Below are 26,457 nucleotides of genomic sequence, written 5' to 3'. Positions count from 1 at the left end.
TTAGTTGACAGCTGACAAATTAGAAGGGTTTTTCTCGCTTTTATAGATATGCGGAAATCTGCTTTCACTGTTGTCTCTGTTTCACACTGTGTCCATGGGTACAAAACCCATGGACATAACAATGACAGTGAATTGGTTTCATTAGATATACCAAGTTCTACAAATCGTAAGTAGTTTATTTCTATAGTCCTATGCTCTAATTCTATTACTATGGATACTAAAATATGCCAATTTTGTTATCTTTTAGACAATATGACTAATCAGATAATAATTGTTTTGATTTAAATTTCTTATTAGTTAAGAAATGTAATGATGGTTGACCTTATCTTCCCGTTAAATTTATAGGACAATTTTGTTTAGCTTCGTTAGATAGTGGCTTTAACATTTCTTTGATAGGTTTACATTCTTTAAGTTTAGTGATGAAGCCTAATGTTACTATTATGTCCATTCTTTTCTCTGCAAGTGTCTACTGCAGATGGTACAATTCAGTCTATTACCGAAAAAATAAAAACTAAAATTACAACTACTGAAGTAAGTAAACAGATTCTATATAATTTCTTCAGTTCAGAATTCCATAATTCTTGGTATGGAGAAAGCTTTTAATCTAGTACAGTACGCCAAGATGATGCAAATATGCGAAAATCGTGCGTGTAGTGAGGCAAGGCTGTATTTTGTCTTCTCTAATCCTTTTTCTTTACTTTGAATGAATATTTATCGAAATTTGCGCGAAATTGAAAAAGTCATTCTTCTAAATGGTTACCGGCTAAACAACATCAGATATGAAGATGATCCCATGATATGTATTTGCGGATAACCTAAAAGACCTACAAATCCTTATAAACAAAATCACGTATTACAACTAACAATATGGACTCAATATAAACATAAAGAAAACCAAGCTGATGAGGATAAGCAAGAAAAAATAGTGGAAGGTTAACTCTACGTCAACGAGACCCCAATAGAAAAAAACTTTCGCACTACAACTACCTCGGAACAATAATAAATGAAGAATAGACCAACAATTAGAAGAAAAAAGCAAGCATCAGAAAAGCTAGATCCACCTTCAACCGGATGGGGGCGTTCTTCAGGAGTCACAATATTTCTCTTGGTATAAAAGTAAAAAAGCAGCGATGCTATGTCTTCACTCTCCTTTTTTATGGTGTTACATCTTGATCGTTGAACAAAGATGTGTGCAGAAGCTATAAAGTATTTAAAATGTGGCTATATCGGAAAATATTTAAGATCCCGTGGACTGACTGAATCACACATGAGGAAGAATGAAGAAAAACCGAGAAGTACTAACCACCATCAAATCTGAAAGTTCCTACAATTTATGTGAAATGAATTAAGATATGCCCTCCTGTAACACATCCTGCAAGGAATAATATTAATTTGGAAAGCGAGGTCTAGAAAGAAGAATAACATTCTGGTTAAAGAACCTAAGAACCTAGTTCAACATAACATCTGTGCACTTTTTCCGCGCCGCTGTAGATAAGATAAAGATTCCAGATACACCCGATTTTAACACTGTTTATATTGAATGATTAAAATAAGAATAAAAATATTTAATATTGAAACGCATGTTATACTTGTATATATTTTTTATTTCCTTCTTTAAACAAGACAAGGTTAATAAATAAATAACATGTATTCAAAGCACAATTGGTCATCAGGACAAAATTATTTAACAAATGTAGTTTTCTGGGTCTCCATTTTTAAACTAAATATCCACTGTTATACTATTTAACAAATCTGTTAAAATAAGATCTTGAACGAGCGTCGTTATACGGAGGATAATCCAGCATATCGTATTCTGGTTGTCTATACCTGGGTCTGTATATATCAGTATACATACCTAAAATAAAACAAATTATATTACTATACAAGGATTTCTAGTAATTTTTAATAATTTTCTATAATTATATACGAAAAAAAAGAATAAATGCAATTTTTTTTGGGAAAATTGTAATTTCATACAATCCACTTACTTTAAAGTTTTACATTACACACCAATTCAAAGAAAACTGTAGAAAAAACTTGTGTAGAAACTTATTTAAACAGAATATTATTATCCTATAGGGTATATGCACACTCCAATGACCATACATAATGAATAACAGAATATTCAAGAAAATATCAATAGGAAAAATGAAAAATAGCCACGGAGAAATAATTAAAGATATCGACAATTATCCTGGCTGGAAAACATTCGCGACTGGATTAGGTGAAACACATAGACACTTTTAAGAAAATTGGAAGATAGATACAAATTTGTAATGGCTATGACCTTTATTAGCGAAGTCGGCACTAGAAGCAGAAAAACAAAGTAAATTAACATAGAAAAATTACATAAAAAATTTATTATTCCTTGATCTAAGAGCAGAACTTAGATCTAACAGGCCCTTACATTATTTTAGAGAAAGTGTAAGCAGAAATAACATCCCTTAAAGATGTAAAAGCTTGTAGTACATATGAAGTTTGGTCAGAGATAATCAAACTTTTTAATCAGAATTTAAAATACCGCCAAAAAATAAAGAGGTGAAAAAGGCAACGATTACAAAACAAGTCTTATAAGTCACTTCCCAACCTGCAAAAATCAAGTATCAACGTTACAATTTGGTTTTATGAAGGATCTGGAAACAAAAGATGCCTTATTTAGTATACCAATGCTATTCCAAAGATGTAGACGTATGATCTGTAATGTATATAACTGCTTTATTTTCAAAAGTTATTTAATAAAGTTTGATCAAGTACACTTGTATCAATAGGTTCTATCCAAGTTAAGTAGGATACTGGCCAACTTCCATGGATCCAATAGTGTCAATGTCGAACAATCAAAAACGAGAAACGCAAAAGACAATAATCTGAAAGGGAGAGTGTTAGATTCATATAGATATACGAAGCTGAGAAAGCACAAAGAAATTTAGAAATAAGGAGTCTAGAAGTGCGGCATTTTATTTTTAAGAGTGCGGGAAGTTTTTATTCCTTTTTTCTGGATTTTACGCTATTATATCAACATACCAGCAACCATTACAACAACTTCCACAATCACTTCCGCCATCTTTACAATGGTTATTCAACATCCAAGTCATTTAACCGTGGCAACAAACTTAGTAAAAGTACACTTGTACAAGTCTACTTAGTTGGAATCCAAGCAGTCTTGGATCGTGTTAACTCTCATTTAATGACACATTGTCATTTTTGCAGTAAATGCTCAAGATAATTAGCAGAGTAAGAATTGGAAAAGATTTACAATTTACCAATAATAAAAAAATAGTAGAACGAGTGTTCTATCCACAGATCTGGGTACAGTATTACATGAACAGTGAAACCATTTCCAGGAAATAAAACCAAGAATTAAAAAAGCCAGAGAAGCTTTCATCCCATCTCCAAATTATTTAAAACACATAATTTAAATTTGAAACTGAAATGTTAAAAAAGAGGATATAAGCATTCGAGATATGGACTTAGTTCCATTATAAAGCCAGAGGGCGGTAGAAGCAGCCAAGACAGACCTCTAACCACTCGTCAGATACCCACAACAAAATCTCGACGAATTGAGTTGCAGCAGCATAAAATAGAAATAAATGAAAAAACTTTGAGGAGACCTATGTCTGCCTGTCAATGCAAAAAGAGACTGTATGATATGATAATACAAATTTAGTTATATGCTGAATTACTCTATAAAGTAACAACTAAAAACCTATAATGAAAAATGCCGTATTTATTTTTCTGTTTTTTTTTAAGAACAATTTAAAAGTCTACATTGAAAATATTAGTTTTGTTATACTACAAAGTTAACCCACGATTTTAAAAGGAATATATATTACATACACTTTAAAATTCATTTTAATTATATACCTTTTGCATGACTCCTTAAGGAAAAGAAAGAAAAGTACTGATTAGTCTCTAGCTGTGTGTTCTGTCATCTCCTAGAATACTAAAAGAAGTTAAACAGAGTCAAACTATGTGTCATTTTTTTAATTTTTACTTACTTGTATCAAATTATAGCACAAAACATAGCATATGTATATTATATATATATATATATATATATATATATATATATATATATATATATATATATAATGAACCAGAAGTATTTGCTGACAACGTAAGGAAGTAAACGTTAAATAGTGGGTTTGCAGCAATAAAAATGAAATGTGTACTCTTTTAAATTTTTATTCCAAGCTTTCGGACATTGGTTATGTCCTTCATCAGGGAGCTACAAATGTGATTAAGAAATTGTTGGTGTTGGTATAATTAATTAAAAATTGTTTCTACTTACAAACTTAACGAGGTTGTATCAACAAAGATCTATTATAATATTGATAAAATTTATCATGGTCTCTCATCTATTTTAATATATAAAAACTATTTTTATGTTTAAAATTTTACAAAAATTATTACTGTAAATACAAAAACACTTAATTATTCTAAATAAATACGTGACATTATTTTGACAAAATTCTTTTAAATGTCAATTGATAAATTGTTGTTTGTGTTATTATTACATTTATCTAGTAGTAACAAATAGGAGAACATTTCATTTAGATGGCCAATATCCGTTTTATGATTCATTGTATTATTATTTTGGCAAATGTAGGCCATTTCAAGAAAAAGTCTTTTGGTGATGTTACTCTCCTGTTCTACTACTTTGATGTTATTATAATCTATCTGATGCCCATTTTTAAATACATGTTCACCCAATGCAGTTTTTTCAGGATGCAGTCTATTATCTGACTTGTGGGATGTAATGCGATCTTTAAGGCATCTTGATGTTTAACAGATGTTGTTTACTGTATACCGTGCGGATCATGTGAACAAGTATACTATGGTCAAACATCAAGATGCCTTAAAGATCGCATTACATCCCACAAGTCAGATAATAGACTGCATCCTGAAAAAACTGCATTGGGTGAACATGTATTTAAAAATGGGCATCAGATAGATTATAATAACATCAAAGTAGTAGAACAGGAAAGTAACATCACCAAAAGACTTTTTCTTGAAATGGTCTACATTTGCCAAAATAATAATACAATGAATCATAAAACGGATATTGGCCATCTAAATGAAATGTTCTCCTATTTGTTACTACTAGATAAATGTAATAATAACACAAACAACAATTTATCAATTGACATTTAAAAGAATTTTGTCAAAATAATGTCACGTATTTATTTAGAATAATTAAGTGTTTTTGTATTTACAGTAATAATTTTTTTAAAATTTTAAACATAAAAATAGTTTTTACATATTAAAATAGATGAGAGACCATGATAAATTTTATCAATATTATAATAGATCTTTGTTGATACAACCTCGTTAAGTTTGTAAGTAGAAACAATTTTTAATTAATTATACCAACACCAACAATTTCTTAATCACATTTGTAGCTCCCTGATGAAGGACATAACCAATGTCCGAAAGCTTGGAATAAAAATTTAAAAGAGTACACATTTCATTTTTATTGCTGCAAACCCACTATTTAACGTTTACTTCCATATATATATATATATATATATATATATATATATATATATATATATATATATATATATATATATATATAAATATATATGTATGTCTGATCCGAAAGATTTGCGGTTAGTAAAATTAAACCTAGAGCTAAGATTAATACTATTACAAGAACTAATAATAAACTCAACAGTCTTCTGGATTAAACCGCGTCATTATCATTGTGCTGAGTTTTCGACATCCTCTCTGATTTCTTCTTCCGGGTTTCCGAGATTTCAGTCTCCCGAGCTACCAGACACCACTACACTGATCAATATTTATTGCATTACTGCTACTGGGAACAGAGGACGGTTCGTTTATACCGTCGATGATGAGGTGGTTTGGGTGTAGGTTGGCGTGGGGGTTAGCGCGAGGACAGTAGGGTTTTGATTGGCGGTTTTAGCGGACGATTCTTTCTTACGAGAGGTCTTCATGTCGAAGGTAACCATATGCTGTCATCTCTTTTATTGAGACAATTTGACCTTTTTTAAATTTATATGGCTTCTCGGATAATTCTTGGTTTATAGAAGCGGATAGGGGCTATGGTTCCAAAGTTTTCAAAATCATGTTCATAAATCCTGTTTTAAATTATACGATTTGTTTGGCCTATATAAGATCGGGGGAAGTTTGCACGAGGAATTTCACAAACTCCGTGCTGTTCATCTGGAATGTTGTCTTTGATTGATAGGACAAGAGATGAAAGTTTTTGTTGTTGTATTAATATTGTCTTTATTTCTCTTAATTTAAGAATTTTGTCGGTTTTGTCAGTAACACCATCGATGTAAGGAAGAAAAGTTTTCGTATGATGAGGGTCTGCGTCTTTGGATTGGGATTAAGTGGGAGATTGATGTCTGTGAATGCTCCTATTGATGTAAGAGTTGGCATGCCAGTAACGATTGGTATGGATGGGTTTTTGTTACCAATTGTTACTTAAAAAAAAAACGTTAAAATTTGTCGCTACTGTCGAAAACTGAATAATATATTACAGAATTTTTGAAAAAAATATTTAACTTTAAAAATCAAAAATGATATAAAAATCTAATATTCAGATAACCTTTCTGATAAGTATATTTTGTTTCAGTTTCACCTAAATCAGTTAACTTAAGTTGAATTTAACTTTGCGCTTTATAATTTAAACAAAATTATTTGTAACGATTTACTCGTACATCTTAAAATTATAGGACAAGTTACCTATAAATATAACATAAAAAATAAAAACATTAGCACACTAATGAGCGTCAGTTGCTATTATACTACTGCTTTGTCGTCAGTTTTCTTTTCGTCTGTCACAGCAGGTTTTTTATCCTCTTTTTCTTTCTCTTCCTTAAAGCCGCCACGTTCGCCTAGGAAAGGAGTACCGCGATTACCAGGCATTGAGTCTTCATCGGATCCATAATTTCCTTGCTTGGACATTGGATCATAGGAATTTCCTCTATATGGACCACCGTTTGGACTACCATTTGGACCACCATATGGACCACCAAACGAATTACCTAAAATTAAAAGTGGTGCTAACTTTTAGGAACCAAAAGATTATTAATGTTATTATAAAGTAGCAGAATATCTGGTTTGCAGAATATATATGAACACAGTACATAAATACTATATAATAAAGCTATTGCCTCATCAAGCGAGAGTTAATCATAAAAGCGTGAAAGCATATCAAAAAATCAAAATAAATTTCGAAAGAAATTGAAATTGATTTTTCGAAAGAAAAATGTTGAAGAGATTAAATGTTTTAGAAGTGAAGATGATGCTCATGGTGATATTGTAAGTACTTTGTCTTAGCGTGCCTAATATTTTTTTATACCTCTAACACTCCTCTGATTTATGTTGTTTTTTATTCTTATTAATAATAAACAAAAACAAATATTTACATTAACAATTAAAAAGCAACGAATATAAATAATATTATTTTTTTTTATATTTTTGTATTTTTTTTCTAAAGGAAATAAATATTTCTTACCTTGGTACATTTGCAATTGTGGTGGACAGCTACAGTATCCATTTCCAGTTGGAATTACACCCATTGATGCAAAATATTGAGAAACAGGTGAATAACCAAAACCACCAGGCATATATCCCATACCCATACCTCCGTTATATCCCATACCTCCATTATATCCCATACCATCATTATATCCCATACCTCCGGATCCTCCCATATTTCCCATACCTCCGGGCCCTCCCATATTTCCCATACCCCCTGGTCCTCCCATACTTCCTCTTCTTCCAGGTCCTCCCATACTTCCCATGCCTTCTGGTCCGTCCATCATTCCCATACCACCTGGCCTTCGTCTATTACCCATACTGCCAGACATACTATCCATTCCATCTCTGCCTCCCATACTACCCATGTCATCCATATCTCTGTCTCTTACTGTATCTCTACCTCCCATAGCTGTCAGAGGGCGTCGTCCTCTAGATCCTACACCATCTAGAACAAATTTGAGATAAATTTTACTTTACTATAATATAGTTATAAACATAAATTTATTTCATGCATGTTGTCTTCCATGGAGAAGACAGACTTCCCACCTGCTTAAACATAGCAATTTTACAAACCGTTGGTCAACAGCATGAAGTGCAATCTGTGAATAAAGGGGACTTAACACATAACTCAATTGTACTGACTCTGGTTGCAGTAGTAAGTGACTATCTAGAAAGCCACAAAACAAAATGCACACACTGGCCAAACTGCAAAAGAGTGGTGAGCAAAACAAAAGAAGCAGTTCCCATAATAAACACCAAACAAGAACTGAAGAGTGTACGAGAAAACTAGAAAAAATATACAAAACGCCTTAGAAGTCAGAACGAAAAAGGAAACAACACCAACCACCAGAAAAAGATTTAGGGACACCAGCAGTGAGCTAAAGAAACTAATACAAGAAAAAAACCGACAAAGGAAAAGATCCCACCGGACGATGAACCAAGAGGACTAAATGATTGCTAACGAAGTAAATAGGGAGGTCAAAAATTAACTGGAGATGCGCATGAAAGAAAACTGGGACACATATATTCAGCAGCTAAGTAGAGAAAGGTAATAGAAAGTAGAAAGAAGAAGCCAAATTATAAGAAGGAGAAAGAGTGCAATAGGACTTATTAACATGTCCCCAAAGGAGAATAAATAGCTGATCCAAACAACTAATGCTAACAAGGCTTTAGAACCAGATAATATAACAAGCAGAGCCTTAAAAACTCTGTCAGCGAAAGCAATTCTATCCTTAACAAACCTAATCAATTACATCATGAGGTTAAAGTACTTTCCTGGTAGATAGAAAGAGACTCATGTAATAATGATAGAAAAGACGGGGAAAACGAAACTTTTCCAAATAACTACCGGCCCATTAGCTTATTACTATTAGCTTATTAGCAATAAGCAATATTTTAGAATAAGTTATATAAGCCAGGCCTAAAGAGAAGTCAGAGAGGATGGAGACAAAACCTGAAGCGCAGTTACCGGTTCAGAAGTGAACATTCATGCAAACTGCAGGTACTGAGATTAGCCAAAGGGATCTCTTAAGGCTTCAGTGATAAGTATACAGCAGCCTCCTTTCTCGATGTCAACACAGCCTTTGACAGAGCCTGGCACGAAGGCTTGCTCTATAAAATGAACCAATTTTCGATGACATGTTTTCTTTCGTCGTACCTTGATAACAGAAGGTTTAGAGTTCGAATAGGGTTAATCGAAGCGGTGTTGTTGCCATATCTGTATCGAATTTTCACAGCTCATACCCCAACTACACACCGATCAATGCTGACGACACCGCAATAGCAACCAGTAGTAGCAATTGCGACCTGGCAACAAAATACTTAAAAACGGCACTCAGCTATATGTAATCTTTATTCTTTTTCCTAGCAGGAACATTTGCTGAACTTTATAAAGCATGGACATATAAAAGAAAATAGCGGTTTCCATAAAAAATATCAGACAAAAAGAGACACTTCGTGGTAATCTTGGGTGTATGAATTAGTATTACTTATTTATACCTTTAAATGAGAAAAAGTAATTTTCAATAAATGGATAATTTTATGGTAGAGTAAAATAGGTCTTAAATAATCTATAAGAATAAATGGTCATTGTACAACTGTTATAAAAGTAAATGGAAAATTAATGATACGGAGAACTAGAGTTCTACGTTCTTTATAATAAGGAATTTTAAAAACTGGAATATTTTATAAAGTTATTACAAGAAAAAAAATAAGACCAACAATTTTAAGGATACCCGTTTATAGTATTTATAAACACTATTTTAAATACAATTGGTCTGGTCTATAAAGTCAAAAGACACGACAGATGATATTTCCAAAACATTTTGGTAATATGTTTGCAAATATTTTCTCCAGTCTACGCTTATTTTAATAAATGTTTAACAAATTTCATAGCGTTTATTTTGTACTTATAAATTTTTTTGTTTATTGTCTTGTGGTAAATTTATAACAAAAACAAAACTACCAAAACCAGAATAAATCGTCGAAAGACATAACAACTGACAAGAACAGAGTCCTAGTTTGGATAAGTAGATCTAAATGTGACTTCTTTGCATGAATACGCGCACAATTAAAAAAAGTACACATTTTAATATTTTTGACCACAAAAATTTGTATTATCACTAGTTTTACTTAAGTCTACAGATAAGTCGTTATCTTACTTAGATACTGATACATTCTTAATTGCTTTAAGGCAAGTCACGAATTCAAGCTAACAGAAATAGAGGTCGACCCCCAACGAGATGTACAGATGATGATAAAAAGAGTGACTACAAATTGGATTCAGATGGCGCAAAATCGGACTAAGTGGAAAAGCATGCGAGAGGCCTATGTTCCGCAGTGGACGTTAGAGGCTAGTTGATGATGGTGAAGTCGCGAACACCCCATATACGCAAGTCTTTGCACCTTGCTGAGTTTGGCTTTTGCAGCTGTTTGTATTAGTCTACCACATCGTTGCTGCATAATTAATTAAGGGTATGATCGCCATGGTGTACACCCAGTTCATCTTTCCCCGTTTTAATCCCCATTTCTTCCCATACATAAGCCTGACCCTCATAAGCTTACTATAAACAAATTTAACTGCATATACAAATGGACATGAAATGTAATAATTTGGTATTTTATTAACTCTAGACCAATTTTCATTTGAATTTTTGAGGAAGTCAAAAAATGATATCTCCCATCGCAAGATTTACGTTTTTACCTATACAAATTAAAATTATTTATATAGCTAAGTATTGACTAAGTGACAAAGAAAACAATTTTTACCTACTATTCTATCCAAAACGTCAAAAAATACTTTAAAAAGTGAATATGTAAGCGAGTGAGGTTGATTTTCTTCCGTGTTATTATCGCTTTTAGCAGATTCATCGCTTTCTGATATTGTTGCATTTTCTTGAGGTTCTGGTCCTAAAACAATATTTTTGTTTAGATTTTGCCAGGAACCTCAGAAAATCTTTTTAAACTAGTCTATTTTTAATTATTATATTTTTCCTAAATGCTAACATTCAATTTAATGATTAGACTTCTGGATAAATTGTAAGAATATCTATAATAGCTTTTAGAAGTTCCTCTGTTTTGTAATATTATTTTTATTATGTATTTTTTTTTTGTCTTCTTTTTCCTCTTCTTCTTATATTAGGTACTTGGCTTGTTCGTCATCAATTTTGAGCTTGTATTCGTAGCTGTAATGTTGACTCTCAACTACCTCTTTATCTTCTAGTGGTCCGTTGCCTGTTAATTTTGATTGTCTTGCTAGTTGGGCTATTCTATTTTCTCATTTTTATGACATGCTTTTTCCATGCTGGTCTTCACCAACGAACTATGTTTTGTATAATAATAATAATAATATTATAATACTAATAAAGATTTTTATTTATCATATAATATTATTTGCATAAATTAATTATTATTTAAAATTATTAGCAGTGATATAATTTTTCATAACATGGGTTATATGATATGAAGAGGACCACTTGTAGTTCTGTGTACGATGATAAGGGAGACAAATGGTGTTTTTATGGCTAATGTTGATAGTATGTACATCAGCACTGAATTTTATTTTATTGTAGAGGTATGGTGTGATTTTAAAAATAATGATTTTTCGGAATTGAAAAGCTGAATGAAAATTTCGTCTGAGTTTTATACTTAACCACCCTATTTCTTTAAATTTGAAACTTATTTTTTGATTTCTGTGGTCTCTTGGTCTCTTTTAGTTTTTGGCTACACCCTTGCTTGTCTGTGGCTGATCTTCTCCATACACGGACTCCTAAAAGGGCTTGTGCGTCGCTGCTTAAGCAGTTTAAGGTATAACACAGCAATTTTTAAGACTTTGTTCAATATATGACGAAATTGGAATATAAGTTTCAAATTTAAATTATTTTTCTGCCAACACTTGTTTATATGACCACCAAATCTTAAGTTTTGATCCATATTGTAATCCTAAGTTTTTTACAGTTACCTTAAATTCTATTGAAGAATTATCAATGGTAATAATAATATTATGAGCAACATTTCTCAGAAATATTTTTCTTTGTGTCACTGGACCAGATACTATACCTATATATTTGTTGTTATTAAGACAAAGACAATGTCTAGAAGGAAATGGAAATTTTTTTCTAAATCATAATTAATTGGAGTCACTGCCTATTCAAACTAATCAGGCTTAAAGGTTAAGTAGATCTGAGTTTCTTCAGCAAAGTAGTGCTGATTACAGGAGAGAAAATTAGCAGGCACTTTTGAAGTATATATACTAAATAATTTGGGACACAATATAAAGCTCTGTGATCCTGCTTTGTTTATTTTAAGATAGTTCGATATCTTACCATTGTAATGAATGGCTTGAAAAGAAAAAAAATTGAAATAACCCATAGGAATCAGCACAATAATTAAGCCATTATTGTAGGCAACAAGTATGTCTACAGTCATTTTTAAAAAGGCACTTCTACAGCTGAGATCCTTTTTAAAACCAAACTGATTTTCTGCCAGAAGTCCACCTATAGTTGTTGATTTAAAATTTTTTCTAGGATTTTGGAGAAAGAAGGCAGTATACTAATTGGTCTTATTTAATTAAATCCTGTCGGATTATTCGTTTTCGGTAACGGTACAATTTTAGCAACTATTCACATTGCTGGGAACTCTGCTCTTGTAATGCAAACATTGATAATATGTGTCAAATAAGGTAATAAAACCGAAGGCACATATTAATACTAACAGTAATCTTTATACTTTTAATGACATTTAAAACGTCACATTCTTGGACACAAGAAAAATTTGCATCTATGTTCATACGAAAATTATTATTTTAAAATTTGTTAAGTGTTAAATCAGGATTCAAAGCAAGAACACAATTTTTAAAGTATTCATTAATTGCAGAAATATCACTTAAATTTTCTGATAGTTGCATATTATTTTGAGTATTGCAAGACTTATTATTTTTAAGGAATGCTAAAAATCTTTTCCGTTTTTATTATTCAATTTATTTTGAATAGAAAGTTTTTTTTCTCTTTTCAGAGCTAAAGTGAACATATTTTTATTCGTTTTGTATTTCTCCCAAGTTTGCACGTTTTATATTTTTTGTACGTACTCAGTACCTTGTCCCTTTCTCTTTTCATAATTCATAAAGTATCAGTTACGTAGTGATCATAACAATCCAGTAAGATTATTACAAAATTCTCTTATTCGGTCATTCCTATTTCTCGTTGAATTTTCGGTTGTTGACCTTAACATTTTCATTTCTGATGTTCTCAATATTTTCTTGGTTTTCGCTGTTTTAGTTCTTATTTCGATCACGTCAGTCATGATCGGTCCTACACACGATTTACACGAACTTTCCCTTTCAGGCTAATATCTTAATTTCTCCAGATTACATTCCTCAAATTTCCATAACTAAATAGTTTGATCCCAATCTTTAAAATTGTTTAATTATTTCATGTTTAATTACTATTTTTTATCATCTGAGTTCCCTTAAGACCCGTTTACACGGGTAGAGTAATGAGGCAAGTACTTGGTAGAGTAGAGTAACTCTACCCGTAAAAACGCTCAGCGCAGTAGAGTAGCAAGTAGAGTGCATAGTACGTGGTAGAGTAGAGTGACTAGCAACATGTGGCAAAGTAACTCTACTCTACTACCACCACCACCGCCAAAATATCCACTCGCCTGCGCACTCTACCCATGGAACGCGGTCAATTCTGGTAGAGTAGAGTAGGTAGGAGAGTGCATAGGGAAGCTGTCATTCCGTCTGGAGTTGTGTTTTGTGTAAATAGTGAAAATGAAGTTCACCGAAGATGAACTTCATTTCACTTTCCCTTTAAAACTTGTAGAGATGTATGGCGAATACCAGTGTTTATGGAATTTAGGTAGTGTACACTACAGAAATAAAAGTATGAGGCAAGCTGCAAAGGATGAAATCGTCGAAAGAATGGCAAAAGGGGGCTTTGGAGTGAACGAGCTCAAGCAAAAAATTAAGAATATAAGGTGCACTTATAATCAAGAGTGTTTAAAAATACAAAAATCAAAAAAATGGAGTTCAGGTTCAGCCGATGTATACGTTCCGAACGTGAATAGGTTCACTTCTATGGAAGCAATCATGAAAGGTGCAAAAAGAAACAAGAAAACTGAAGTCTCACGGGCAAGTTACAGGTTTTTATTACTTGTTAATAAAAAATACAATAAGAAATAAAAAAATGTATTCTTATCAAGATAAAAGAGCTGAGGCCCCGTGTGCATTCCTTCTTTTAAGCCACTCTCTCATCCACTCTTTTCTTTGTTACAAACCGACCTCAGTTACAAATGCATTTGCAACAGTAGCATTCAATTTTCTTTTTCTTGAATTCATTTTGTACTAAACAAACACCTACTCCACAGTATACTAGCATAAGTACTATACTTGTAACTCTCCTCGTGTGAACGGTATCAAGCCATTTTTGGTAGAGTAGCGAGTAGAGTCGACTCTACTCGCTACTCTACTCTCCTCACAACTCTACTCGTGTAAACGTCTTTACCACTACTAGAGATTTAATATCTTCCTGCTGAAGTTAGTCGCCACTGTATTGAATATATGTGCAATGCACTGTAGATTATCCGACTGTCAAAGATAAAGATTGCGTCGTCTGCATAGAAGATGATCTTTATTTGTTTTTGTTACATCTTATGTTCTTGTCCTGTATAGTTATTTTCTTCTATTTGTTTGTATATTACAAAATTAAAAAGTATCAAGCTCAAGCTATTAACTTAAAGATTTCCGAGTTGATTTCTACTTATTAATATTAATTAATTCTGAAGTTATATTCTAGCTTTGTTCTTAGTATTAATTTTTTTAATTGTTTTTATCATCTTTTTGAGCTCATTTTTCTCCTTCAGTAATCTTATCATCTTCTATATTATATTCAGTTAATGGTGCGTTAATTGGTAGCATCTCTTCTGTTTCCTCTCATGTGTATTAGTATTGATATCCTTCTTTACTGGTCTGATGTATACTGACTATATATTATTTCCTGAAAAATCTTCCCTATGTTTTTGATCAGAATTTCTTGGCCATATTTTAAAAACCACCAATATTCCATCGGGTGCTAAGCCCTTTATGTTTTTTAACTTACATATCTATCTATCTATACAAGGATTTTTACAGCTGTTGCCGCCTTCCTTCTTTCAGCCAACGTCTCCAGTCCTTTCTGTTCTGCCATTCTCCATCTCTAAGGTCTCGTCTTTCCATGGCCTCATCCACTTCATCCCTCCATGATCTTCGGGGTCTACCTCTTTTTCTCCTTCCTATTGGGCTCCAATCCGAAATCCTTGCTATCCACTTTGTATGATCTGTTTTTCTCACATATCCATACCAAATTAAACGTTTTTCTTCGATGTAGCTGAGTATGTCTTGTTCTACTGCCATTCTTCGTTTTATCTCCTCATTTCTGATGCGATCCATTTTTGTCACTCCGCAGCTTCTTCTCATGAACTCCATTTCAGTTGCTGTGATTTTGGACCTGTTTCGTTTATTTATTACCCAATTCTCTGCTCCATAGGTCATTATACTGCGTACCAAGGTGTTATAAATTCTCTTCTTTGTATTTCTGGTAATCTGTTTATCCCACAGTACCCCATTCATTTGTTTAATACATGTTCTTGTCTGTGCTAATCTGCTGGTTATCTCTTGCTCGGTGGTTCCATTTTTTGAGAATATGAATCCTTAATATTTGAATTTGTCAGTGCCGTTAATTTCCCTATTATCGTCCATTTCCATCCATTTTATATATTCCGTCCATTATTATAATGGACGATAATTTACATATGTTATTCCTTATTTCCTCTTTTATGATTTCTATTTCCGTTTATATAATTGTTTCATCATCATTTTCTGTTTCTTATTCTTTAGATATCTCCCCTGTACATTGTTTCTATCATTTGAGTCTATTTTTTATATATTGGTAGGTTTTTGGTTGTTTTGTTACTGCAGTATTGAAGGTATTTGCATTTTGGTGCTTGAGTATGAGTAATGAGATGTTCATGAATAAATTTGCAATGTCTGAACCGAAGACGAGATAGGATAACTAGGTAAGATTTGTTGATTGGTCGAGTGTTCCATGGACCAGTATCTTCTTTTATCTGTCTTAGTTTGCTTGTAGACATCTTTCATTTTTCTTTCCATAAAGTAGGGGTTATCGATTTTCATAGTTGCTTTATATCTGAGACAGGAATTTGTTGTTCTGCAAATGAAGGTAGTTGCGAAGTGTGTAAGCCCAACGATCAACTTTTTTAGTTGTTTTGATTTCAGAATAAGGGAAAACTCATAGAAAAAGTATTTTTGATTCTATTTGATGAAGACTGTGTAATATTTTTTAGACTAATAGGGCTGAAGTGTTCGTGTATTTGACCTTTACAAGGTTTACGAGTCTTAGTAAATTGTGTGTGTAAGAGATTATTAAAGATTGTTTGGTTTGTGCTCTGGAAATGTATCTAAAATCTTTATTCTTAACTTTTATCCAGCCATGTAGTATACAGTCATGTACTTTTATCGACTGGTCTTTTAAAGACTCTATGTTTAAGTTTGCTAAGCAATACTTTGTGTTCTGATTATATTAAATGATCTTAATGCTCTTATATCTAGTGTTTGTTTTGGTGACATTTCTCTATTTATTATGACATGATATAGTTAAATCTATCTTCATTGAATAATTGTTATTATTGTCTATGCTATAGTTTCCTACACTTGCATTAAGATCTTCAAGAATAATGATTTTTTTAGTTCTTTTGTATCTTGTAGATGGTATTCTGTAGATTCTTATAGAAGTCCTCAGTCTTCTCATCGGGTTAACTTATATCTGGTCCGACAACTGATATTTATATTGCGAAGTTTACTGTTTTTCAAATTCAAGGTAATTTTTAGGATTCCATGGCTGATGTATTCGATATTTTTTATGCTCTTTTCAAATTTTACGTAAAGCAGAAGATCCACTTCTAAGCTAGCATAATCCCCTTCTTGTTTTTCGGTTTATGTAAGTATAAAATCTTCGTGTTGTGAAGTTTCTTATCCTTTCGTCCTGGTTTTTGAGAGAGCGAAGTCATGTTTTTAGTTTGGTGTTTATTTATTTTGTGGTCCTCATAACCGGTTCCTAATATTGAAGCTTTTTAATAAAGACATCCTACACACGAAGAGTAGTACTCCAAAAAAAGGGGTAAAGGTTTAATAAATTCCGCGGAAAATATTATTTGTAATGTTATGCCTGCAAGCGTTGAAATTTATAACGCTTAACATACCGCCAGCCAAAAAAAAAAATGACTCTTTGACGAGTGCTATTGAACTTTATTGAATTATTTTTGTTTTTCTATCAACAAAAATTGTTGTTACTAAAAAACTTCCAGCAAACAGACTTCTTAATGAATAGCAGCATAAAGCAGCAAAACGTACGTCTTGTCGAATCGAAATGAAATCCAAGGTCAGATCGTAGAAATGATGGGAGAAGCATAGTTTTGCGAGAACTGATAGGATAAAACGTTACGTGAAAATACCGGACAAGTCGTCCGATCTTGACTTATTTGACGACTAGTTCCACTGCAGTTCGTTTCATGTTTTTCAAAAAAAGCCTAATAATGTCAGATTTGCGGCAATGCACTCACGATTTTCTCGGGGAATTTATTGAATTGTATAACAATTTTTAAGTAGTTATGATTTAAAACCAAGTAGATTGCATTACAGGTTTCAGGAATTATTTGGCTTAACGCTGGTTTGGATATTATGATTGTGAACTCCAAGTCCTTGACGCTGCGTCCTGTTGTAAGATATCTGAGAGTTGCTGTGAGTCTTTCATTTGGTGTAATGGCTTTTCTCATGAGGTGTCTTATTTCAATATGTATGGTGTTACCAACTCTAGCAATTGACAATAGGCTGAGGTGTCCATTCGCAAATAATTGCGCCAGTCATCTGGTTCGCCTCTTTTGGTAACGAGACGTAGGAATACTGGCTTCTTTTTAGAAGCCCACTCTCTTGACCATCTTGTCTTTTCCCTCTTCATCCTCTTTTTCCTCAGTCGTAGTATCTTTATAGTTGAAAAAATAAAAGAAAGTAGCCGTGTTTCCTCCATAATAAAAAAATCACTAAACAAACTTCACACAACTCAATACTCACAAAACGGAAGGAAAAACGTGTGTATACACTGGACAAAACGTACATTTTGTCGTACGTTTTATATGACCCACAAAACGTACAATAAGACATAGTGTGAAAACGGGCTTTAATAATCACTTTAAATTCTATTAACTAAAATATTGTAACTCCTAATAAAGCGCCGCGAAAAAATAACTGAATAAAAAACCAAGGAAGAATATATTTCTATTTACGTAACCACAAAGGCTATAACTTGTCACATGGCAGGAGTAAAAAAATAACTCCACAATGGGTAACGGCAAACAAAATCATTTCTATTTTTGTGTCCACAAAAACTATTATTGTAATTAAAGTTTTCATAAAACAATCGCTTCTGAGTGATGTCGAAAACTATAACTTCTAAAAATGCGCGGCGAAAAAAAAATCTACTCAATGCGTGATAGCGAATAAAATCACCATTACTATGTGATGAAAACGCTTACACCTAAAAGATTTATCGCGAAAAGTATTACTTTTATATTGGAGCTGACTAAAAATTATTCATACAACAGAATTTTCTTAATGTAAATTCATTTTTGGATTTTGTGAAAGATGTCAGTGCGAAAAAAGTCATTGCATAAAATGCGGATTCCGGGATATTTCAGGAGCAGTTAACAAAACTATTTTACTTCACTGATACCCAACTAAAAATTATTTAAAATATATTACGATTTTGAATTATTTTGTCAAATTTGGTAAATTTGTAATAATACTTACCATCTTTACCATCAGACGTATATATTTGTCCGTTATCATCACCACGTACGCCTCTTATCATGTCTCCAAGTAGGCCAGGCTCAGCAAAGATAGCTGATGCCAGTGCTAAAGCTACAACCTGTCAAAAAATTTAAAATAGATTAATATGTTGGTTCTCTTTAAATATTTACTAAATAATATAAAGAGAGATGGGGCAAATAAATAATCGATTTTATTGGAACTTGATAGCTTCACTATTTAGGTACTATTGTGTATATTATAATATTTATTTAGCGTATTTTTTGTAGCAACCTAAAAGGTTTTAAAATGATAATATGTTATAGCAAACAAGCGACATTATTTCCGAGATTCTAAGATATAAAAATACAACTAATGGTAAAGAAATGAGAAAGGATCAGGAGCATGGTTTTTTATTTCTTCGGCTTAGCCAATTAGTCAAAGGAACATGTGAAATTGATTTATAAAATGTAATTGATGGCACGTAGTAAGTGCAAGACTGGTATTCAGAAATGAAATAAAAATATAGGTTGAGTATAAAAAATATATTATGTCATGTGTTACTTAGAATGTTGCAGTAGATATTACTCAAATTGTTGATGTCAGTCTTTTAATTGATAGATTCAGGAGTTTTGTTAATGTATATCATCTCAAGAAAGAGCAGGTTTATAATTGTCAACTGGTTTCAAAATTAGTAGTAATAATATTTTTGAAGTTATACTTCTATACGCGCGCTCCACGTTGGAAATTTGTATGGGAGTGAATCTGTGAAACCATTACATATGTAAGATAATGAGTAAGAGAGAGACAGAAGATATATTTTCTCTCTCTTCTTCTCTCGAATATAAAAATGTTCCTTTTGTATATATAATTTAATATTATATATATTATATAAAGATATATATATACATATAATATTATAGATATAATAAAATATTTATTAATATTATTATTTATGTGATATGTTTTGTAATGTTTATTAAATGTTCATAATTATATTATTCTTTTGTATTTCAAAATAATAATCTCAATTAATCACTGTATGATCCAGAACTGTCAATTTTGAAATACATGTGTGTTATGTCCTCGGTAGTGTAGTAGTCAATATCCAAGCCGGGGGATACTGATTTCCCCGATTCCCAGTCGGGGAGGACTTTTTTGTTAATATTATTACATTATTGTCATTTTTAAATATTTATAAATATTGCATTTTAAGTTGTATTGTATTATTATATGGAATTATGTTGCACTGTATTGTAGTGTATTTTTTTATGTATATTATTGTCATTTTTAAATACTTATTAATATGGCAGTTTAATTTATATTGTATTATTTTAGGTCTAAATTTTGGTATTTTAAATATAATTTTACCGTTTTCAAAAATAAAATTAGAAGACTTTTCTAACAACGAAAAACAAACTTGTACTAAATATAAGCAAAAGCCTAGCTCGTATATGGAACTTGCTTTGCTAAAAGACAGTTCAAATCGAGAAAAGCATATCTACAATAATACTCATAACATTTTATGCCCAAACACAAATGCTGAACAAGATGAAAACACAATTGTATTATTATATTAATAACAAAATAAACAATGAATTTTACTGTGTAAAATATGTATATATGTGTAAAAAAAATTTGCATTCAACTCCTTTCATACATATATATGAAAATAAAAATATACATTTTCATCAAAATATTGATTCAATCCTTCATTGTTAGTAAGTTGTTATTAATTCTGTTTTTCTTTCTGCTATGTCTTACCTATAGAATTAAATATGTAATGATTAGGAAGATTGACTCACAAATAAATTTGTAACGGCGAATGCGTGTATAGAAGTGTAACTTCCACCGGCAGTCTAACTGGACTGCCACAACGATTTTGACAACGATTTCCGGAGTCAATTTTTTGGGTAAAATGTAAATATCATTACAATTAATTGTTGCTCAATCCCATATAACCATAGCTATCAATAGAATTTAAGTTTGTATAAGTTTATCAGACAGAGATTTTTAATACGGGAAAGTAGCTGAAATTGTACCGGTGTGAATATTGTACCACCGCTTTAGTGGAACTAGTTACTACCGAGTTGAGTGCTGAAGTTTCACAAAGTTCTTCTTCTTCCTTTATTGGGTAATATCTATCACAGTTCTGCTTTGCCTGACCATTTTTAGGTTAGGAATCGTAGTTTATATAAAGTGCAAGTTTCCCATATTGTACCCCGCCGAGTTGCCTATATTGTACTGGTACAATTTTAGATGCCATTTAGTATTTAAGACCTACTTATTTTTAAAAATAAATAAATAAATAAATAACACAGACCGTTCTTGTGTATTGTAGATGCCCAAAGGAAAATATGGGACTTGGAATGTGGACGACATAAGCCGGACTCTTCAAACATTTTGTAATGGAGACATGGGATTAAATGAATACTGCAGGTAGTATAGAGTCCCTAAGCCTACTTTGCTCCGTCACCTTTAGGGGATTAATATCGGGGCAAATAAAGAAACGTAGGCTTTTGGCCGAGGTAGTGTAGTACCAACAGGAGTGGAACAGGAGCTAGTTGATCAAATTTTAAAACTGAAGACGTTGATGTTTGGCCTGATGATTAATAATGTTACACGGCTTGCATTTCAAATCGTCGAGAGAAATCAAATACCACATTATTTTAATAAAGAATCTCAAATGGCAGGAAAGAAGTGGTTTTATGCTTTCAAAGCTCTTTATAATGCTATATTGACATAATGACATGATGCGTGCAAAAGGATTCAATGAAAGGAATGTTTACGTCTTTTTAGACCTTTTGGGAAGAATTGTTGATGATAATAATATTAATACAACTCGCATATTTAATGTTGACGAAATAGGTGTCAGCACTATGCAGAACAAATGCCAAAAGCTTCTCGCACAAAAAGGTAAAAGGCCAGTTGGGTCAGTGTCCACTGAAAAACGTGACGTTAACACGACAGTTTTTTGCTGTGCGGGTGCTTTGGGAATTTACGTTTCACCTATGTTTGTATTTAAGAGTACGCAAATGAACAATGATTTGAAGGTTGGTGTCCCACCAGGGAGTATGGTTGAGATATCAGAATCAGGCTACATGACTAGTGATCTCTTTTTCTTCTGTACCCTCAACAGTAGAAAAAAAATTTCTTTTGGTACTAGCATACAACGCATTCTAAGAATCTTGTAGCAATTCTACGTGCTAAAGAGCATGGTGTAATAATGCTACAATTGCCTGGTCATACGACCCATCGCGTGCAGCCTTTGAATATATTATTCTTTAATCCTTTCAATGGCTACTACACCCAATCAGTAGAAAAGTGGCTTCGTTCTAACCGTGGATTATGTGTTAAATAACTTGACGTAGTTGGCTTGATTTCTGAAGCTTATGGGAGAGCAGCAAGCATTGAAATTGCAGTCAATACTTTACGAATTATTGGAGTATGGCACGTTAATCGCATGGTCTTCAAAGATCATGACTTTTGTGCGGCCGAAAAATTTAAATAACCATGAAGGCAGTAAAACTCGGAAAGATGGCGAAAATGAAGAGTCTTATAAGACAAACAAGGACCCATTTAGGTCTACAAGATAGAATACTCAATAAGAAAAAATAATTAAATGCATCAGTATAATCATTTGAGAATGTTCAGTACCTACCCCAAAAGAATAATAAAATCTTTAGGAAGTACAAGGGAAGACCAAAGAAGACCTGGGAAAAGAAGACTAGGCAAGATACGTCTATGTATGTCATTTATATTTATACCACGTTAGATAGAAACATCTTACAAAATGTAGTTAGTAAACTTTAGTCTGTATAGAGGTAAAGGTAAGGAGAATAGTGATTCCAATAGGTCAATATATTAAAAATGGTATAGAACAAAATAGACTTAAATTAGAATACCAGTCAAGTAATATAATACAACTGTTTTTTATTTTTATTTATTTTAACCATCAACCAACGTCATTAGTTCTAGAAAATAATATTCATATTCCTATATACCCACTTCAAATCCATTTATTTTGTTTTTAGTAACCAGCATTTAATATTTTTCTTAATATATCAAGCAACATTCATTATAGTATCATTAATTCTTAATGAAATGATTCATACCAAAATGTAAGAAACACATTTGTTAAAGTCATTACTTTTTCTAGAAATGCTCTAATGCGCATCCGAGTAGTCAGTGTTGAAATAACTCGCATCATTATAATATATTTATTATTTTAATGAAGCGGAAAACTACGTTTATAAGATAAATGTGTACAAAAAGTAGGAATTGGTTAATCATATTGTAATAATGCATCTAATAAATACAAAGATCTATCAACAAATTTAAGTAAAGTTTTTATTTTGTCCTATTTTTTGAAAAAATTTTAAAGCCTTATGTTACCTACATAAGTTTATGAACTTTTAAAGATTGGTATCTAAAACGCCGAAAACGACGAAATAGGTAAAAAGTATTGGGGATATCTGGGAAAATTTACTTTACTACACTACACTTTATATACAGTGATGAGTGTCTTACCACCCGGCAAAATAGCGGAAAGGATAGAAGACAGATTAAGTTGTGAGATAGTTCGAGATAAGGCTAGTTATTAGACGTGTCTATTTGACTTCAGTCATAATTATACGAATGACCTCGAAAATATTTTATTTTAATAAATTCTGATGTTAGAATAAATGATTAAATATATTAAGACTTATTATAGTAAAAAACATTAATTAGTAGCGATTTTAAATTATAAATCTTTAAGTTTATTAAATAATAAAAATAACTCAACTGAAATATTTGACTAAACTAAATAGGTATGATCAGTCCGAAAACAATTATTGTATCTAGAATTGGTGTAATAGTTAGAGACGTTGTCTATCGATAAGAAGACTGGAATTCAATTCACACCAAGGGTAAAATTTTTGTTTTACTCAATCAAAAATAATAGAAAATATGATACATATTAGGTAACAAGTTTTCGAAAAACTCATTATTTATAATTTATTCTTATTTCAATGTTATAAAATAGAAATACAAAATATTTCAAATTCAATTCCAGTTTTACAGTCTTCAGTTGTGAATGGAAAATAATCCATTGAAGACTGTTTAATGTCAAATCCATCACTAAATTCTCAGTGTTAATATCAATTCCTCTGTACAGGTAATGATTTTCAAAACAATTGACGACATTGGAATGGATGCGCGCGAACAGCTACCTGCTTTATAGCTAACCAAATCATCAAGCCTTCAAATAAGCCAAGTTATCAAATAATAACACATCGAGAAGTGTTTTTTACGGTAAACAGAAACTTTTTATTGAAAAAACAATTCGTGAAAAGGATTTTAACGGTCGAGGAAAAAGTGCAAATTGTTGTCTGGCATGTAAATGGATTATCAGACAACATGATTAGACAACAATTTGTAAATATGTTTCCAAATAGGCCGGCTCCAGCACGATCAACAATTCAGTCTATTATACGTAATTTTTTTACTTATGGATCCGTGTTCGATCCAAGAGGAGTTCGTAGACGAAGGGAGGTAAATCCAGATTGGAAACTAAGGGACACTTTGATTTGTGCAAGTATTGAGCAAAATCCTACCCAATCAACACCTCGTCTCGGAGAACAATGTGGAATTCCAGGATTTAGAGTAAGTGAAATTTTGTAAAGACATCGATACCGTCCCTATAAACTTCATAAATCCAACGAACAATTCCCTGGGGATCAATATAGACGTTTAGAATTTTGTCAAACTGCAATGGAAATGTCACATCAAGATGAACATTTTTTAGAGAACGTTTTGTTCACCGATGAATATACGTTTTCATTGCATGGCCGTTACAATTCAATCAATGCTAGGTATTGATCTCGAGGAAATCCTCGTCAGATTTATGTCGCTCGTACCCAGCGTCTTCGAAAAGTAAATGTTTGGGGAGGCATAATAGGGAATCATGTCATTGGTCCATTTTTTTAGACGGTATGTTGACTGGGCGGAAATACTTGGAACTTCTGCAAAATGAAATTGTCCCAGCCCTTTGTAATTTACCAATACCTTTCGATTCCATATGATTTCAACACGATGGTTGTCCTGCACATAATTCTCGCATCGTCAGTGAATATCTCAGTGCGACTTTTCCTAATCGATTGATTAGTGGCCACGGATATTTTTTTATTTTTGTAGAATTTTTACTTATTTAAACATTCTTTAAAAGTTTTTACTTTATTTTCGAAAGTACGACGATACTATTTTGTCAATAAGATTTTTTGCTTTAACTTTAGTTTTTGTTCGAAACGATCTTTGCATAATTTCAAATTATTAAAAAAAAAAAAAAGAAAACCACATGTGGGTTTTGAACTCTAATCGTCTGCGATGTTTGTATCGCAATGTGAAATTCTTACCACTAATCCACGAAGGATTTATAATTATTCCGTGACAAGAGTGTATGAAACTCCTTAAATCATAGTAGAAATTATTCTTGGTTAATAATTTAAAACTTTAGATTAAATAATCACTACACATTTTTGCTTTATTGTGGTCAATCAGTTTTTACTTTATGCGAAATTAAAAAATGGAAATACGTCACACATTCGACGTTACTCATAATAATTATGACCGAGGTGATTTAGCTCGAATCTAACGTCTAAAGATGTGAGGCTATCGTTAGTGGTAATGTAATGTAATATAAATTATAGGTTTTTCCGATTATTTCTCACCTCTACGAGTTTCATCTCTTTTTATTTCACAAGGTAACTGTGTTTTCTATCTCTTACGTTAAAAAGCCGGGTGGTAAGACACTCATCACTGTATATCCTACTTATTATACTACGCCAGAGATAGTAAACCACTAATTAAAAAATTCCGTTGTTACAATCTACGAACGTTTTTTTTGTTATTCGACTAGTTCGACAAAATTTGAATCGTGTGACGAGGAGTACCTAAATACAAGGGCCATTGGTGTTTGTTTAGAATTTTGTATCGAATCACGTCACACGGTTTGCAGTGACAAAATCAAATATTATAAATTTGAACATGTCCGGTAAAATTTCCGACTGCGATATACGATCTAATCCTCTGAACACGCCCATATTTTATCAACGCTACCAAAAATTCGAATCCATACCGCCTGAATGAGCTTTATCATCATCCAGCCTCAAGAGTCCACTGCTGAACATAGGCCTCTTCCTCATGTTTCCAACCCCGTCTATCTTGCGCCGCTCTCATCCAGTTTTTATTGAGTCTTCTTAAATCGTCAGTCCATCTTGTAGGTGGTCGACCGACGCTTCTCTTGTCTTGCCTTGGCCTCCATTCCAATAACCTCTTTGTCCATCGCCCATCTGTCATTCTGGCTATGTGGCCTGCCTATCTCCAGTTTAGTCTGGCTATCTTCTCAATGATGTCAGTCACTCCGGTTCTTCTCCTGATGTCTTCGTTGGTTATTCTGTCTCGCAGAGTTATTCCTAACATGGACCGCTCCATTCTTCTCTGCGTGACTCTCAGTTTGGTAGTCGCTGCTTTTGTTAAGGTAAGTGTTTTTGCTCCGTACGTCAAGACTGGGAGGACGCACTGATCAAATACCTTTCTCTTTAGGTATGTGA

At 32.4% G+C, this 26,457-nt stretch overlaps 1 protein-coding gene across 2 annotated transcripts in view; it reads right to left on the bottom strand.

Moving 5' to 3' along the window:
• Positions 1-1,583: 1,583 nt before the first annotated feature.
• LOC140445013 (uncharacterized) overlaps positions 1,584-26,457 on the bottom strand; it is a 33,753-nt gene continuing 8,879 nt past the window's right edge. The window contains exons 2-5 of one of the 2 annotated variants that reach the window (XM_072536794.1): positions 18,869-18,986; positions 7,487-7,957; positions 6,888-7,013; positions 1,584-1,855 (exon numbers count right to left, since the gene is read on the bottom strand). In XM_072536794.1, the coding sequence (XP_072392895.1) occupies positions 1,740-1,855; positions 6,888-7,013; positions 7,487-7,957; positions 18,869-18,986 (831 nt within the window). In that variant the 3' untranslated portion in view covers positions 1,584-1,739. Of the gene's footprint in view, positions 1,856-6,662; positions 7,014-7,486; positions 7,958-18,868; positions 18,987-26,457 lie in introns of those variants that run through there. The other variant, XM_072536793.1, reaches the window with a different exon arrangement.

The sequence above is a fragment of the Diabrotica undecimpunctata genome, chromosome 7, assembly GCF_040954645.1.
Source record: "Diabrotica undecimpunctata isolate CICGRU chromosome 7, icDiaUnde3, whole genome shotgun sequence".
NCBI classification, from domain to species: Eukaryota; Metazoa; Arthropoda; class Insecta; order Coleoptera; family Chrysomelidae; genus Diabrotica; species Diabrotica undecimpunctata.
The sequence above is the reverse complement of the archived record's forward strand: the minus strand, read 5'-3'. Positions and strand labels throughout refer to the sequence as shown.